The 18800-nt window shown below is 44.5% G+C and overlaps 1 protein-coding gene across 2 annotated transcripts in view; it reads right to left on the bottom strand.

Annotated features, from left to right (window-relative positions):
* LOC138285875 (multidrug and toxin extrusion protein 2-like) overlaps positions 1-18800 on the bottom strand; it is a 724302-nt gene that overhangs the window by 14825 nt on the left and 690677 nt on the right. For both annotated transcript variants that reach the window (XM_069226367.1, XM_069226366.1), the window contains exon 16: positions 2944-3016. In XM_069226367.1, coding sequence (XP_069082468.1) covers positions 2944-3016 — 73 coding nt within the window. The remainder of the gene's footprint in view (positions 1-2943; positions 3017-18800) is intronic.

Genomic DNA, 18800 nt, shown 5'->3' with positions numbered 1-18800 from the left:
TGGTTCCTCTTCAGATTTCGCTTGCAAGACTCCTCCAGAAATCCTCAGCATCCTCTGCTTCAGCTTCTGACCGTCGGATTAACCACAGACTGCTCCAGGAACCGCTGTAACTGCAACAAAGTATCCAGCACGACTCCTGTAACCTGCGACTTCAGCTCCAGCCAGCATGTGCAACAGTTTCTAAGGTGTGCGCACTCTGAGGACTCCCTGTCTTCACTCTACACTAGAAGAACCAAAGGAATCTCCCATGGAGTCCCTTCCCTGCTCCTTCAGGCACCTTCCAACATGACGACCTGTTCTCTGGGACTCCTCTCCTGACAACAAGCGTGCGCCCTGGAACACAGGTGGTGGACTCATCTGACCCAGACTGTCCTAAGGTCCAGCTGCCCAAATTTGGAGGAGGTAAGTGCTTGCCTTCCCGTTTTGCGACAGTACCCCTGTGCATCGTGTCATCTCTAGCTCCTTGGGCTTCTGTGCACTTCTTCCAAGAATCCTTTGTGCACAGTGTAGCCCAGGTCCCCAGCACTCCATCCTGTGAAGCACAACTCACTGAGTTGTTCTCCGGCAGCGTGGGACCTTCTTTTGTTGTGCTGCACCAACTGCAATTTGCACCTTCTTTGTCCCCATGTCCTGAGACTCCCATCAGTGCTGCCTGGATATCTGTGGGCTCTTTCCAGTGTTGGGAGCCCCTTCTGCCTCCTCAGTCCGAGTTGAGGGCTTTAGGGTGGGATATTTTACTTACATTTGGTGTTTTCTTACACTCCCAGCGTCCCTCTACACACTACACTTGCCTAGCGGGGAATTGGTGATTCGCATTCCACTTTTTTAGTGTATGGTTTGTGTTGCCCCTAGGCCTATTGCATTCTATTGTATTTTCTACTGTTTGCACTATATATATATGACTATTTACTTACCTGATTTTGGTCTCTGGTGTATATATTGTGTATAATACTTACCTCCAGAAGGAGTATTGCCTTTAAGATATTTTTGGCCTTGTGTCACTAAAATAAAACACCGTTTTTGTGGTAACACTGAGTATTGTCTTTTATTGTGTAGAAGTACTGTGTAACTATAGTGGTATTGCAGGAGCTTTGTATGTCTCCTAATTCAGCCTAAGCTGCTCTGCTACAGCTACCTTTAGGCAGCCTAAGCTGCTAGACACTGCCTACATTTCACTAATAAGGGATAACTGGACCTGGTATAAGGTGTAAGTACCTTAGGTACCCACTACAAACCAGGCCAGCCTCCTACACTTACAGCCTGCCCAATGCCTGTCACTGGATGGATTTACTGTGACTCATTTGCCACTCTCTATTCGATGGCTCACCATGTCCATCTTGTGTCTAGCATGCCTCAAAGGTGCATATGTTTTCCAGCTGTTTCCCTAGTGTGCTTCTCATCCTCCTTCAAGCTGTATGGTGCTCTGTCTTGCTCGTGTGCTTCTCCCTGCCCCCTCCATGATGCGCTTGCCCTCATATGCTGCTCCCTGCGTTGCTTTCTTGCCCTTGTGCTTCTCCCTCAGGCTCTCTTGATCAACCATTTGCTTACCTCCCACCTGTGCTCTGTGTTGCTCTCTCTCTTACCTGCTCACTTTTCTCTGCCCCATCCACTCCCTCTGTGTTGCTTTCCTTCACATGTGCCCCTGTGTTGCTTCTACCCAACCATTATAAAACACAAAAACACAAAATGCATGTTTCTGATCCAACTTGGTAAAGTAAATAAAGGGAAAAAAAGCTCCCACATCATTTTGTAGGTGCGCACATGCATGATTCATGGGCCTACAAAAAGAGGTGGGAGGTTGCTTCATAAACTTTTTTTTTTAATTCTTCTTTAGCCATCACGGAGTACAACATCATTAAACACCATTGACAAAGTCAATAGGTCCTACTGGTTTAGCCAGTGCTTTAACCTGTACAGCTCTAATCTGCATAGTTCGTTTGTTTTTTCATTTTCTGTAGGTTCTAGTGCTCCGAAGTTTTCATATGATGATAATCAGAGCTGTAAAAACACCTACGTTCAGTTGAGAACATGGGGCTTGGAATAGTGACGGGGACATTTTTTCCTTTCCTGCCAGCATTGCATATTTCTGTCTACCAAAGGTACACTGGCATACAGGGATGTGAAGTGGGGCAACAACACCTCCTGCCATATTCAGTAGTAAACTAGGATGAAGCAAGATTTGTCCCAACGAAACTCCAGTTCCTACCCTCAAGTGCCCACTTTGCAATGACGCACATGTGGAGGAAAAATGTATACTCCGGACCCACACTTGTGAGGAAAATGTATATTCCAGACTCGCAATTCAATTAATACGTGTACTGATTAATTTTGGGAATCAGCATTTACAGAAAATACATTTTTCCCTAACTTTTCCAGTTCCTATGACGGAAAATACTTTCCATAGGTGAGAGAATTCAAAATATGGTAGTTAACTTTAGCACATATGAAAGAAGGCAGCCTTGAAGATATTATTTGTAGCATGTAATAAAGCATTTAGATTGCTTCTTTGTGTTCCCATTGACCCAGATAAAGACTGAGGTAGAAGAAGACAGATGTTTGTCCGGAATGATACACGGGGTCCAGAAATGAAGCACAGCTATTGTGCCACTCCGCATCTGGAACATTTTTACTTGACATCACATCATAATTCTATTCAAGATGTTGACTATGGATCACCCTGTAAATCTTAGAACATGCTTGATATTGCTGTAATGGCAAAGAGATGCATTTCAATATGATTCCTTTATCAATTGACCTAGAGATATTAATTTAAATTGTAGCGCTCTCTCCAATAAGAGAAACATTTGTACTAGACCTGAAAAGAACTCTTGAAACTTCACAAGCACATCAAATATCAAAACTGTAGAAGACGTGTGCTAGACATGAGAAGCATCAGGTAATTTTCACGCTCCCTTTCTAGAAAGTCAATAAAGTAGCACTTACAAGAGATGGAATCGGTGTATGAAGGCACCTGTACTGATGGTGTCTTCTGCTTCAGTCCTGCTCGTTCTTGTGCCTAAGAAGAAAAAGTTCAATCTGAGTCATTAACACTCCGCTCCCATATGAATATTTTTATTATGCCACATTTTTTGTACGTTGTGACTCGTATAATTGTTTTCGTCTTTTTCACCTCCCACACTCACTCATTAATGTCTCATAAATGTCTCTGAATCATGCATCCTAACTTCTCACAACCTATGTATCCCCCTATGTATCCCATGCTTTGGTCTCTGCAGCGTTTCTGTTAGATGTGCTCTGGATCTTCTATGAACACAAGTATACTTCATGTGGACATCTACAAGCGACTCAAGTGTCCTTGGAAACCTTAAGCATCACCTGCACCTCCAAGTTCAGATGCACTAAAGAAGAATGAAGAAGCTTCTGTTCATCTACCATACATACTCCTGATCTTCCTAGGTGTGTTTCATGATTGATAAACACAGCTGTTAATGCTCAACCTAGGTTGGGTGCGTTGATGATCTCTGAAAATACCTTGAAGTAATCTGTGGAGATGGTGTCACTCCAAATAAATAAATAAAAGATTTCCTGGAAACTTCAAGTGGTTTGCTCCAACAAGAAAATGTAATCCATATAGTAGGGACCCACGACAGCGAAGGCACAACCATCCGAGTCGAGAGCCAGTCACCAACTGACAGGTGACTAAACACTTGAACACGGAGTGTTCAGCTGTGCTGCGTGAGTTCGAGAACACAATATTAAAAGACAACAAGACACACGACAGTACAGGATAAAATGTGAACAACAGAAATAGCAAATAATATAATAAATACCAAGCATATTACATCACCTCCTTCCCATAACAGAAAAAAAACAAAAAACTAAGGGTTAAATCAATTCAATAGGTAATCACGAAATCTAAAAGGTAATTTGGTGGTACGCTTGAACCTAGAGCATTCTTCTTTGTTCCCAGATTCCCTGGTATCAACAACTGAATCAGATTGACCAGCCGGAATAGTTTCAGCTTGTGTCGCAGTATATGGTATGGTGTTCAAAGAAGTCTGTGTCGATGTTGGAGGCATGGATTCTGCCATTGTCAATTTTTCTTGCACCAAACTGTTCTCAATGGAAAAGTCTGAGGAATCAGAACTATTGGGAAAAGCAGAAATACTTAAATTAGGCTCTGAATAAACCTTACTGAAAATTTCAGCTTGTTGCTTAGATACTGGAACCACGTTGTTCCTATTCCACCATCCCTTTCCTTCTAATAAAAGAGAATTTTTATTGGCTTTGATGACTTGAACAGGTAAGGAAAACTTGGACTCCCCTTTCATGATTTTATGTGTTTTTTTGATTAAAAACAAAGTCTTGAACGTTTATAATGACATCTTTGACTTTATTCCTGAAGTCATAGTTTTGTTTCTGTGCCAATTGTTTCTTTTCTACTGTACTTCTTAATTTATTCAAGTCTATCAAACCTTCCCCTCCTTCCTTAGATTTTCTGTTCTATAGAAGCCAGGTGGGAGTCAAGTTAGTGATGGCTTCTCTTCCTCTAAGAAGTAAGAAGGGAGTCACTTCTGTAGTAGAATGGGGAGTGGTATGGTATGCCCAAATTTTTTCCTGTAAAAAACTGGAAACATCCACGTTCATGGTAATAGAGGTCTGAATACCCTCTTTCAAAATGCGGTTAGCCCTCTCCACCAAACCGTTGGAGGCAGGACTATAGAGTGCTACTTGAGAATGCTTTACACCAAATCTCTTTAAAAAAAACTCCATCTTACGAGATGAAAAGTGAACTCCATTGTCAGAAATTATAGTAGTCGGTGGACCTTCTACTTGGAAAAGTCTTTCTAGAAATGTTATAACCGATTCAGAGTCAGCAGATTCAACAAAAGAGTGGTATATCCACTTAGAATAATAGTCAATAAGTACAGTCAAAAATTTCATTTCCCTCGGTAACAAGAGGAAAGGCCCAGAAAAATCAATGGCTAAGGTGTCCCATGCCTTCGTCGGAAAAGGGACAGGCATAAGGGTTTGGTGTAACTCTTCCAGTGTTTGTCAGAAACAACACAGTGTTCACACTTATCAATAAAGTGTGTAACTTGTTCGTGTAGTCCAGGCCACCAATATGATGCTTTTAATTTATTTTCTGTAGCTGAAATTCCTAAATGTCCTTGATGAGCAATATTAATGATCTTATGGCGGAGATCATCTGGGGGAACGAAAAGGTTACCTCTCATACAAACTTCATTATTACATGACAATTCCCCCGACACCTGTTTAAAAGTTCTCATAACTCTATCAAGAGTTTTCTCTGAAGGCCACCCACATTTGATAAAATGAGCCACCCGAGTTAGAACTTTGTCAGTGGACATGGCCGCTTTCCACTCATCTGTCGTAATTCTGCCATCACAAGCAGAAATTGCTTCCAACAAGCCCACCACACATTCATCCTCTTGACTATCCATTTTACTTCCAGCAAGTTGCAGTGGCATGCGAGATAAACAGTCAGCACGAACATTCATACCTCCTCGGATGTATTTGACATTTAAGTTGTATTCCTGTAATTTTTATAAAATACGCACTAAACGAGCCGAAGCCTTCCCCAAGCCATTGCCGCTAAGAAGATGTCTGTGAACACACCACATTTCATGCCCTATAGATACGTTTTAAACTTCTCAACTGACCATGCGCAAGCAAGGGCCTCCCTTTCAATGGTGCTATAATTTTTCTCTGCTTCTGAAATGGACCGGGAAGCGAATGCAACTGTATTTTCTTTTCCATTAACTATCTGCCCAAAAACAGCTCCTAAACCTTTGAGACTAGCATCAATCGCTACAAATGACTCACCCGATGGGATGAAAGTCTTTAGTGAGGGTGCAGATACTACTAAATCTTTCACCTTTTTGAAGGTGATATCCATCAAGTCATCCCAAATAAACGTTTGACCTTTCTTGAGTAATGACCTCAATGGTTGAACAATAATTGCATATCCAGGCACAAAACGCGCATAGTATTCACAGAGCCCCAAGAAAGAACGCAAAGTGTCCTTATCTGACGGTGCAGGAGCATTTTTAATGGCTTCTAAATTACAGAACTTCGGCTTTATCCCTTCTGCCGAAATGGTATGACCAAGGTACTCTACTTGATCAGCTAGAATTTTACACTTTTCAGCTTTAATGGTCATGCCATGAGATTGAAGGATGTCAACAACTTTACTCAAGAGGGTAATATGCTCCTCCGTGGTAACAGTGTGCACCAATATATTGTCTTGGAAGGCTACTACATTGTTTAATCCACTAAAAAAGGTATCCATCATTTTTTGAAAGACGCTGGCTGCAGACGCCAACCCGAAAGGGAGCCTGCGATATTTATACACTCCAAAAGGGGTTACAAAAGTAGTGAGCGACTGAGAGCTTACACTCAAAGGTATCTGATGGTATGCTGAGTGCAGATCAATGGTGGAGAAATACTTGGAGGTCCCTATGCTAGTAACTAACTCCTGTATGTGAGGAAGAGGATGGCAATCAATCAGTATATTCTTATTGAGTAACCTCAAATCCACACATAGGCCCTCATTCTGACTTTGGCGGGCGGCGGAGGCCGCCCGCCAAAGTACCGCCGTCAGAATACCGCTGCGCGGTCAAAAGACCGCCGCGGTTATTCTGAGTTTCCCGCTGGGCTGGCGGGTGACCGCCAGAAGGCCGCCCGCCAGCCTAGCGGGAAACCCCCTTCCATGAGGATGCCGGCTCCGAATGGAGCCGGCGGAGTGGAAGGGGTGCGACGGGTGCAGTTGCACCCGTCGCGATTTTCAGTGTCTGCTTGGCAGACACTGAAAATCATTGTGGGGCCCTGTTAGGGGGCCCCACGACACCCGTTACCGCCATCCGGTTCCTGGCGGCGAACACTGCCAGGAACAGGATGGCGGTAAGGGGGTCGGAATCCCCATGGCGGCGCTGCTAGCAGCGCCGCCGTGGAGGATTCCCCAGGGCAGCGGGAAACCGTTTCTGACCACGGCTGTACCGCCGCGGTCAGAATGCCACGGAAGCACCGCCAGCCTGTTGGCGGTGCTTCCTCTGCCCTCTGCCCTGGCGGTGAGACACTGCCAGGGTCAGAATGAGGGCCATAGTCTCAAGTCCCCTGATCTTTTCTTCGTAAGGACAATGGGTGAAACCCGCTCGGAGGAGTGGGTAGGGGTAATTACGCCTTAACAAATCAACTTGTCCAGCAATTCCTTCAATTTTGGACTGACACTCAAGGGTACTGGCCTTACTTTGTGAATCACAGGCAAAGCTCCTTTCTTAAGTCTGATATTGTGCTCGAAACCCTTGACATTGCCAACCATGTCCTGAAAAACTTTAGGAAATTTAAGTTTTAAATCACAAAAGACTGCCTCAGGAGATAACACCGACAAAACAGAGGCATCAGACACCGGCGGTCAGCTAACCTAATGGGTGTACAATGCCCAGGACATAGAATTATCCTGAGTTTGGCCAGATCTCTCCAACCAACTATATTCCTACCATTAACTGCTACATAGACTTTGGTATGTGCTGTTCTTCCTAAAATGGATAGATCTGACCAAAAATACCCTAACAAGTCTATGTCCTGATCACCAAAAGCCTTAGGATTGATGTCAGAAGACAGCAACCCAGATGAATCTGGCCATAAAGCAAAGTATGTTCTATCAGAAATTATGGTCACTGGGGCTCCAGAGTCAGCTATGACTGTTAATCTTTTACCACCTATACTTGCCTCACATAGTGGCCCTTTGATTTTTACTTCATCGAAACTCAAATCATTGTGTGTGCCAACAGTCAGTACAACATTAGAAAGTCTACCCATGCATTCAGAAACATCATTCTCAGAGTCTGTGGTATATACGTTGCTAATTCGCAATTTGGATACATTGGCACTTGAACCTGAACCTGGCTTGAGTTTTCCCATCCTGCACAATTTTTGGAAATGGCCAATTTTGCAACATTTCAAGCATTTTTTGTTCAATGCAGGACAAGATGGACAATTTCCAATGTGATTATAAGAGCCACACCTGAAACAGACAGGCATGCTTATACTTTGACTAGAATTCCTCTTAATTTTCTGGTATTTGTCAACAACAGTGCAAATAGAATCTTCATCCACTACAGAGTTAACCGCTGTATAATGATTAAGGTTAGAAATAGCTTTGGAAGAAACTATAGATCTCTCAATGCTTTTAGCAATGTCTATGGTCTCTACCAAAGTCGGGTTACGACAGGCCAAAAGCCGTTTCTGAATTTTTTTAGAAAAGCAGTAAAAGACAAATTGGTCTCTAATATGTAAATCTACATTGGCCCCAAAATCACATTTAGCAGCTAAAACACGCAACGTAGCCACATACTCCTCAACTGACTCATCAGCAGCCTGTTTACACATGGCGAGATTGAATCTCTCCAATAAAACACTGGATTCATCCGCATACTGTCTCATCATTCTTGCTTTTCCTTCCTCATACTCATTCCACATAACATCATCAGAAAGTGGTGCAGGAGCAGGTGGTAAGTTGTCAAAGACACTTTGGCCTGCTACCCCCAAGTGATTGAACAACAAAGCCATTTTCCTTGCCGGCGAAAACGTAGTGGCATCAATGGCTACAAGATAGTTCTCAAAATTCCTCAGCCACTCAGACCATTTTAGGTCAGGTTTCCCATTTTTGTGTAAGAAGGGCGGAGGTTGAACAACACTTTGAGAGGAGGCCATGATATAAGAGTACTAAATTAAAGAAAAATTAGAAATAGGATTCCCTCCCCACAGTCATGTGTACAGAACCTCCTGGTGGGTGGATATTCCTTAATTCAAACGTCCGAGAAAAGGTCTCTGTCTAGTGCTCCAGTGCCTCCACTAGAGTACAAAAATAAGTTCCTGTTCACCAGAAGAGTGCCCTCACAAAAGTTAAAGAATGTTCCTGAATGGTTAAAATGTAAGCAGAAATTTCCAAATAACATCAGGAAAAAAGTCAAAAACAAGCGAAAATCCTTCACATGTATGCTGAGAAGAAATCTTCACATTGCAACTGTGCGCCGTTAGGACGTCGTAAACTCTCACGTCAAATTGTTCCTGAGCGTACTTGTCAAGCGCGTGTACTTCCTGTTTTACTGGTTGCCTTGACGATCGCTTTTTTTTTTTAAACGAGAAAGCGCACGCCGAAGCGGGTGACGTAACGTAGCAAAATACTCAAAAGGTAAGCTCTACAACATGCGGACGGTCAACTGCTGGCTGTAAATGCCTAGAGTGCGCTGGCACCTCACGCAGACAAGCACAAGCAGTCTGACGGTAGCAGCTTTGAGCACGCTGGAAAGAAAATCCAAAAATAAACTATTCTCACCCCAGAGACCTGGTACACAGTCTACCGGATCCAAGTGTTGAAAAACGACAGTCTGGTCGGTGGGTCCCTGGCGCTGTCCTGGAAAGCGCTCCTTCTGACCCCACTCCTGGTACCAAAAATGTGGAGATGATGTCACTCCAAATAAATAAATAAAAGATTTCCTGGAAACTTCAAGTGGTTTGCTCCAACAAGAAAATTTAATCCATATAGTAGGGACCCACGACAGCGAAGGCACAACCATCCGAGTCGACAGCCAGTCACCAACTGACAGCTGACTAAACACTCGAACACGGAGTGTTCAGCTATGCTGCATGAGTTAGAGAACACAATATTAAAAGACAACAAGACACGCGACAGTACAGGATAAAATGTGAACAACAAAAATAGCAAATAATATAATAAATACCAAGCATATTACATAATCGTGTCTTAAAAGACTATTGGCCCAATTTACTGTTTGGCGTAGGAGGTTACGCCATCATAAACGTGACAGATATCCTGCTTGCTGTATTATGGTCCCATAATAACCTGTGAAGATCATAATACGGAGGACGGGATGTACGTCACCTTTGTGATGGGGGTAACCCCCAAACTCTAAATCAGGCCCTAAGATGTGTAATTATTCCAGTTATTACCTCACTATGGATTTACTGTTGCTTGTGATACCGGCAATTCAGGGAGCAGGGAAATAAAATAAATTATGAAATGTTGTGGGATAGCATGGAAATCAATGGACTTTCCAAGCCAAATTCTGCATGTTTTCCCAAAGTATTCCACCTACAGACTTTGCCTGCTTAAAGCAAGTGAGATCTCCACATTGAATACCACTTATCAAAGGTGTTTCCGATGACCACCTAATTCTGGTGTGAGTTGGTAACTCCAATTACTGGGCCCAATTATTGGGTCACTTGTAAAGAGGGCTAATCAGTTACACTGATTACGTTTTTAACTAGATCTTACATTTAGCACTTTTTCCTGAACCTGCTGATAAAACAGCATTCTTACAGCATTAGTACAACTTGTAACAAACTTACTTCTAAGTCTGAACTCTATCACATCACTTTTCTCTGTAACTCTCTCATTGCTGGGGTATTTACACACTCTTGTGGTAGATCTTAACAAAGTAGGAATGAAGACTGCAACTCACATGGGCACAGGAAGTAACAGGAGAAATAAGGATATTTCCCCTTGGTACGTTTTCTTCAGAGAGGCATAGCTTTCTGGCGCAATCCCATGTTTACTCTGGGATTGTTTTAAAATTCATGGGAGATGGAACATGGCCTAACCCGTGATGGTGTGAGACAAATTTCTCTCTCTCTCTGTGCTCCCGTTCTGCTTCCACCACCATCTGAAGCACCAGGACCGGCCTGCGGCCAAGACAATCCTGGGGGACGCTTCCTGCACCAACCTCCTCCTTGCTGGATGACAATCGTCGCGATCATTGGGCTGAGGCCAGCTGCCGGCAATAGGCTGTGGAACAGATCAGGGCAGGCAGCTCCACCATCTTGAGCACCGCGCCTACACTGCCGCAGTCAGCAGAGCACTCTGCGGCCCAGCAGCGAGTGCCGACCACAGAACCCCGTGCTCCCTCACCTGTCTGGCCCCGAATGGGACCTGTGACCCATCATTGCGCCAGCTCATAAGGATCTCTGCACTTCCAAGTCTCCAAGTGGCCCATTGGGGCAGAGGAGAATGTGCTGGGCTAACATAGCAGAGCTGGCAGGATGAAGTCTGGGCCCTACAAGAGGAGGCCAGAACAAATACTGGCAGAGTTCTGACATCCAGATGAACCTACCTGATAATCGATTACCCTGATGAGGGCCCAAGACTTGCTGATCGTCCGCGCAGCAGGGCCAAGTCTGGGCACAGGCCCAGCTGACTGAAACTACAGGAACTTGAGGTGAGCACTATAGCGCTGCTGCTGCCTGCACCTGCTGCTCACAGGGAGCCTTGGAGCCTTCACCTAGCTTAGCTGCGCCCCTGGGGAGCACATTTACAAAGCTTGTACACCCCCTGCTTTCAGAGTTTCCTGGGGCACCATGAAAGGGCAATTTCACCAGCCCATAATTGATAAGGCACTATATCTGAGGAACCAAGTGCAGACCCATGTAGAACGCAGCACAGTGCATGTCAACACATCAGGGGTCCTGGGTGAACTCGTTGGACTTCACTGTATTAAGCTCAGTCTGCCCCTCTGCCACTGCTTGGACTTTGGGGCTTCGGACTGGAGCATGCCTCTCCCCCTTCTTTGTGGGCCCCGCACAGACTGAGAACCTGGGGGCACCACATTAGGGGCTTTGAGGAGTATGCTGCCATCAAACATTTGACAGGGCTAGTGCAGATGCCTCGCTTTTGCTTTCCTGCTCCTCCCCGAGGAGACCTCTCAGTGACCAGAATGAAGCAAGGCGGACGCTCCCTCCTAGGAAGATTGTATCGCATCCACCTGCTTGGGTGGTCTGGAGCCGAGTGAGGGGATAGTGAGTGAATGCCCATCTAGCAGCTTCAACCATGCATTGCACTGGGCATCTGCCCAATGCTCCTCAGCAATATCCCCCCAGCTCTACTTGACTGTCCACCTTGTTTGATCCCTCTGACCTCTCCTGTCTAGCAGCAGGGACCTTGCTTGCATCGGAGATCATGCCTTCATCTCTTTTAGGAACCAGACCTGGGATGCGTTCCTTGTTGCAATCTGGGTTACAGCAGGATAGGTGTCTGGAGGTCTGCTATGTGACCTTGCAGGGAAGAACTTTATGCCCACAAGATCGAGCCCGCTAACCACCTACTGGGGGTGACTTTGACCTGGCACATGTACCTCCATTCGACAGAGGCTGAACACCATTCTTGCTCCTGTCCATCCAGCAGTGGCTCCCCAAGGTGCTAGCTCCTTTGCTGGGGTGTGCCTCCCTCTCTCCTCGAACTATGCCTTGCAACAAGCAGAATAAGGAGGTCCCACTGACCTTGCTCTGGAATAGAACTGCTATGGTGGAGGACAAGAAGAGCTCTTCCCAGGATGGACCTGACACTCCTCCCTCTCTGTTACAATCACACAGGACTTCTTGGTGAAATTTCTTTAACAAATCCACACAGAGATTGAATCCTTCAAAACAGATTTAAAAACTTGCATCAAAGATATCAGGAGGGATGTTATCAAGATAGGTTAACAGGTTGATGACTTCGAACTCACTGTTAATGCAAGGTAGAAAATCATTAGATGCTATGGTGATGAATTGTAACCCTGGAGGTAAAACATATCGAGCTCCACCCTAAACAGGAGGACCTTGAAAATAAGGGCTGATGCTGCAATGTCCGCATCCAAGCAGTGCTGCGAGGGGCAGATGGATCTGATATCATGGCATTCAGAGCAGCCCTACTTCAATCAATAAAGGGAGACCCAGAGGCCCTCCTGCCAACCCTAGACCATGCCCACCGGGTTGCCAGTGCTCTGGGCCGTCCCAATACAGCCCCTACTTTAAGGAAACAGATGCTATCCGCTGACCAGCAAGGCTGAAATCTGATCTGATCTTCCAAGGACACATGCTGCAGTTGTAACAGAACTTATTCCCCAATACGCTACGTCACAGGAGAGCCTTTAAATCTTTGTCAGAGAAACTAAAGAGCATGAACATTAAGTACCGGTGGGGACACTCCTTAACACAGCTTTTTCAGTGGAAAGGAAAGAGGTGCTCACTCTACTCCCTCAAAGTGGGGGAAAGGCTGCTTGCCATTGTCTCACCTGATGTGGAGGGGCACTTCCCACAGGGCGCAACCTCCCCCAAACCTTACCTCAAGCCAGCTTGCTCCACAGTCTGGTATCAATGCTCTAACAAATGCCCAAATGAGTCTGTGACCCAGCAAGTGAAATGAGACATTATCCAATGGATTCCACCACTTCAGTTGCAGGTTCTCTCTGACCAAGGCGGTGACATCAGGCCGATGAACTGCCAACCCATGGACTATACCTCCATAGTTGGCCATTGTTCTCTCCCTGCGCTGGCGATGGGCCCAACTGACCTGAAGAGATCTCTTACACCTGAACCTCATCTCACTCCTGATCCAATGGTCCCCCCCAGTGATCTGGTTTACAAGAGTGTGACACCTCTGCTGAAATGCAAACACTGTTGTGCCAGTCTACTTGGACACCAGTCACACAAGTTGGACCCAGCTGATCTGAAATTGATGTTGTATGTTATTTTTCCTTTTTCAGGTCTGGTAGCTTAACTACGTACTATGGTGGGCTCGGTGTTCTTACTCTACTCATTAGCTTGTCCATGTCCTCTATCCACTGGGACCAATACCTGAGGGGGACTACATTACAGGCCACACTACAGACAGGTTTCCCCACAACTTGACGTCCTTCAGTAATGGTATTAAACTACTATCCCTTAACATACGCAGACTCAACTCCCAGAGTAAGCGAAAACAGTTTTGGGGCTACATTTTGAACCATGACCCTGATGTGGTTTTCCTATAGGAAACACATCTTCAAGGGATTGGCAGACATAAAATGGCTGATCAGAAATACCCTAAACACCACTGGGTTTACAAAGATTCCAAAACACTGGGTGTAGGCATACTTTGTAAATTGGCCTTTAGCTTCCACATCACAAGGGATAACCATGGGCAATTCCTCACATTACATTTGCGTCGAGGGAAGAATAGAGTCAATATGCTCAACTTATATGCCCAAAGCACAGGATGCCTATATCCAGCATACCCTATGGAACAACGCCAGGTGGTTGAAAGAGATACAATAGTCAGAGGGGGCTTCAATCTGGTCTGGGATCCAGAGATGGATCACCAGTCTACCAATTATCAGGGAGCAGAAGCCATATCCTCACAGTTAAAGAGGGAGATCACAGCTTTAGGTTTGATAGATGCTTGGTGCTACGTACACCCTGACTCAAGGGACTACTCCTTTTACTCCCACGTCCACTCCACGTATTCGGGCATTGATGAAATTTTTGTCACCCATGCCCTCCGTTAACACACCCTAGACTCTGCTGAGATCTCAGATATTTCTATATAAGACCATGCCCAAGAAAAGCTCAAATGGACTCGAGTGACCCCCCCCCACTTGACGGCGGAGTCACCATGTTGGTGCATCCCGCCGGGGCTCCTCTGAGATCCCGTTGACATAGAGGAAATACCAAAAGGAATCATTGACTATTTCACCCAAAACACAGTGCAAGACATATCCCTACACACACTCTGGTATGGGTTTAAAGCCCATATACAAAGAATAATATCCTCTGTGACCATTGCTCAGGGCAGGGAGGCCTGTCTAGTAGATGTTGGTTTAACTTTCGATATCAAGAGCTTGAAACAGAAGGACACGGCCAACCCCACCCGGCGGAACAAATGACAGCTTGCCATACTGCTGTGCAAATGCGCACCCATAGAGCAAACAGAGTTGAAAGGTCACTATTGACCCGTAAGCAGCAATATTATGAAGGAAACCAGGTGGGTTTACTCTTAGCTTGTATACGTCAGTTACAGGCCAGGTTTCCCATTGTTAAATCCCAGCGGCCTGATGATGGTTGGGAATGCAATAAGAGGCACAAATTTTATACCTACTACCAAGCTCTCTACAAGGGAGAGGATGCCCCACAAACACTCATAGCATCCTACTTAGTAGTATGCAATTGGGCTCTGCTCCACCTTGGTCACGTGGAAGACCTAGGTGCTCCGATCACGCTAGAGGAAATGCACCTTGCACTTCGGGCTTTCCCACTGGGCAAGTCACTTGCCCCAGATGGCCTTCCGGTCAGCTTTTGCAGGCTAATCTTCCCTGATCTGGGTGAGCATGTGACACATCTATTTAACTCTTTCACATATTGTAGGAAAGCACACTCTTTCTTGGAATGCTTACCCCCTTTTCTGCCTGATGTCAGTGTGTTCACTCTGTTCACTGGGATCCTGCTAACCAGGACCCCAGTGATTATGCTCTCTCTCCCAAAACTCTGTATTTCATCCCACAATTAGCATACGGCACCCCAAATGTAAGCCCCTAGTATATGGTACCCAGTTACCCAGGGCATTGGGGTTCCAGGGGATCCCTATGGGCTGCAGCAGCTATTCTGCCACCCATAGGGTTCTGCAGGCCTGCCATTGCAGTCTGCGTGAACAGGGTGCATGCACCTGTTTTCACTATAGGTCACTGCACCAGGTCACTATAAGTCACCCCTATGGTAGGCCCTCTCAGCCCAGAGGGCAGGGTGCAGGTACCGGTGTTTGAGGGCACCCCTGCACTAACAGAGGTGCTCCAACAAACTCCAGACCCACTTTACTGGACTTTGTGAGTGCGGGGATGCCATTTTACGTGTGTACTGGAGATAGGTCACTACCTATGTCCAGCTACATAATGGTAACTCCGAACCTAGGCAGGTTTGGTTTCAAACATGTTAGAATCATACCCCAATACTTTTGCAAGTATTGTTTGTATGATTCCATGCACTCTGGGGGCTCGTTAGAGGACCTCCAGCATTGCTTCCACAGCCTTCTGAGGTTTTTCAGGCAGCCCCAGTTGCTGCAACCTCACAGACAGGTTTCTACCCTACTATTGCTTATGCAGCTCAAGCCCAGGAAGACAAAGCAAAGGATTTCATTCTGGAGGGAGGTGTGACACCCTCTCCATTCGGGAACAGGTGTTACTGGGCTTGAGAGGGGTAGCCTCCCCAGTCCACTGGTATGCTTTGAAGGGCACATTTGCAAGTTTTGCCTGTGCCAAGGCTCGTAGGTGGAATCCAGACACACAAACCCACCTGCAATCTTCCTTCCGGTGTGGGACATCACCTGCATCCTCCAGGAACTCGACTCTGACTCCTGGGCTGCAGTGCTGACTCTTCTTCCTCACCTTCAACCAACTCCTGCTATCCTCAGGTTGGTGGGTAGGGGCTCCTGCCCCCACTGGACTCTGCTGTGTCTTCTGGACTTGGTCCCCTCTTTCCACAGGTCTTCCTCTCCGGGAATCCACCACTGGTTTCTTGCAGTCATCTCTGGGTTTTGCAATCCTCTTCTTTTCTTCTAAGTGGGTGTTCTGGGGAAATTCCAGTAATTTACTCCTGCTTTCCTAGTTGCTGGGGAGTTTTGTGGTACTTACCTTTGTGCTTTCTTTGTACCCCCAGTGATCCTCTACACAGTCCTGGGTGGGGGTGACACTCTCGCATTCCATTTTTTTAGTATATGGTTTGTGCTTCCCCTAGGTCCACTATTCTCTATTGTGTTTTACACTATTTGCACTGTTTTCTAACTATTCTTATGCCTATTTCTGACACCTAGTGTATATAACTTGTGGGTTACTTACCTCCTAAGGGAGTATTGCCTCTAAAAAAAAGATGCTGAATCTCACTCCAAGTCACCTTCTCTTTTTACTCTGGAGGATATTATGGAGGAAATTAGAGCCTTAAAGCCATTAATGATTGAAACAAGTACTTTGATCCAGCATATTAAAGAAAGATGGTTCTCATGATCAGCATATTTCTGCGAGCGAACAACAGATTAGTGAAGTTGAAGACTCTATGCCTAATGTTTCTCACCTACTAAAATAAATTACACAACTTAAGAAATCTACAGAGGATTTGGAAAATAGAAATCACAAGAACAAACTGAGGCTATATGGCATACTGTGGAACTCTGAAGGATCTAATATGATTGCTTTCCTGCTAAATGAATTTCCTTCAATACGCCATCTACAAAATAAAAGTCCTCTTAGTATCCAACTGGCTCATCCCTTGAATTCAAAGTCTACTAGCTCTTTAAATTCTAAGCCAAGAGGGATTAACATTCTCTTTTTACAATTTACTGAACTAATGCAAATACTCTCAGTTGCTAAACAACTTGGCAGCTTACATGGGTCTGAACAGAGTCTATTTTACACAAGATGTTTCTAATGCCACTGCCGCCAAAAAGAAATTATTTCTTGAAATGCAACCTCAGATATGGTTTGTTACATCCGTGCTTTTTTAAAATCGCACACAAAGACAGGCAATATACTTTCGAGGAACCGGACAAACTTCAGGCATTTCGTTGACAAAGAGTTTATGAAGATATCACTACAAATGCCATAACATGACTTTGCAATGTTTTTCCTAGTTTGCATGTTGTTAACTAAATAACCAGATTTTTCTTTCCGGTTATGCATCTTGAGATAACACTGTTGACCCACACTTTCCTCTTTCCTTTTATGTTTTTAGTGTTGGCTTGTGGGGGTGACAGATGCTCCAACTCCCATATCTGTTTCCCATGGATGTGCCTTGTCCATTGACAACAATTCTATGTATCATCAGTGGTAAGTCTGTAGTCTATTTCCTATTATGTTAACTATTTGCTATTATAGTTGTACAATGTTATACTTTTTGTACATATTACTGTCTCACTGTATTGGACTGTAAATTTTAATATTAAGTTCATGTCCGTTTGGAACCAAGTGAGGCACATCTTCATCAGGTGATGTGCTCCCTTGACACCTCCTCCGGGATCTTCTATTATGTTGTTCTTTTTTCACTTGCAATTAAGAAATCTATCTTTCCTGTGTTGTCTTTTCTAACTCTTATTCTACGTTTTCAGGTCTTCCCCTGTGTCTTTCTTTTCCTTGGCTTCTCACCTTTATTTTTTTACTCTCTTTCCTCCTTTTTCTACTTTTGTTCTGCTGTAGATCATGCATACCTTCACATATGTGTATCTGCTAATACCATGTCTGTTTCTGAATCAAATTTAAGTGTTGTTACTTGGAATGTTAAAGGCCTAAAGAACCCGGTGAAAAGGTAGCCAGTACTGTCACGCTTATCTAACCTTATATGTCAAATTGGTTTCCTTTAAGAAATGCTCCTCACTGATAAGGAACCTGGTATATTAAAGAAAGGCTGGGTTGGTGATTTGTAATTTTCCCCATCTATTCATCATAAGAATGGAGTTATTATTTTATGTCATAAACACCTGAAGGTTTTATTTGTAGCTCAATAATGTGATGAAGGTGGTAGATGGGTTTTAGTTCAGCTTAGTATCAATAATATTGCTATCACACTTTTCAATGTATATGGCCCTACACATCCAGATGCTGATTTTTTTTAATTGATTTCTCACAAAATCATACAACATTATTCACAGAATTTCATATTGGGTGGCGATTGTAATCAGGTATTAGACCCCATCCTTGAAAGCTCTTCTTCAACCAAGTTCACACCTCACAAAACGACCAAAGCTTTTCAATGTACCATCGCCCACCAGTCCCTTTCTGATTCATGGAAAATATTCAATCCAGACCTTACAGAATTTTCCTTTTACTCCCCTTGATTATATATTTTTAATCAAGAATCTGCTGCAACATTTGACTTATTTGGTGATAGGTTCAATCTTAATATCTGATCATGTCCTGGTACTGAACAATCTTGAAATGCTATATACATGCACTCATAAATCTAGATGGAGATTCAATAACTCTTTGCTTTCACATAAAGACTTTCTCACTGCATATGTGCTT

This window comes from Pleurodeles waltl, chromosome 3_1 (genome assembly GCF_031143425.1).
Source record: "Pleurodeles waltl isolate 20211129_DDA chromosome 3_1, aPleWal1.hap1.20221129, whole genome shotgun sequence".
In the NCBI taxonomy this organism is placed as follows: domain Eukaryota; kingdom Metazoa; phylum Chordata; class Amphibia; order Caudata; family Salamandridae; genus Pleurodeles; species Pleurodeles waltl.
Note: the sequence above shows the minus strand (reverse complement) of the source record. Positions and strands in the feature narration are given on the sequence as shown.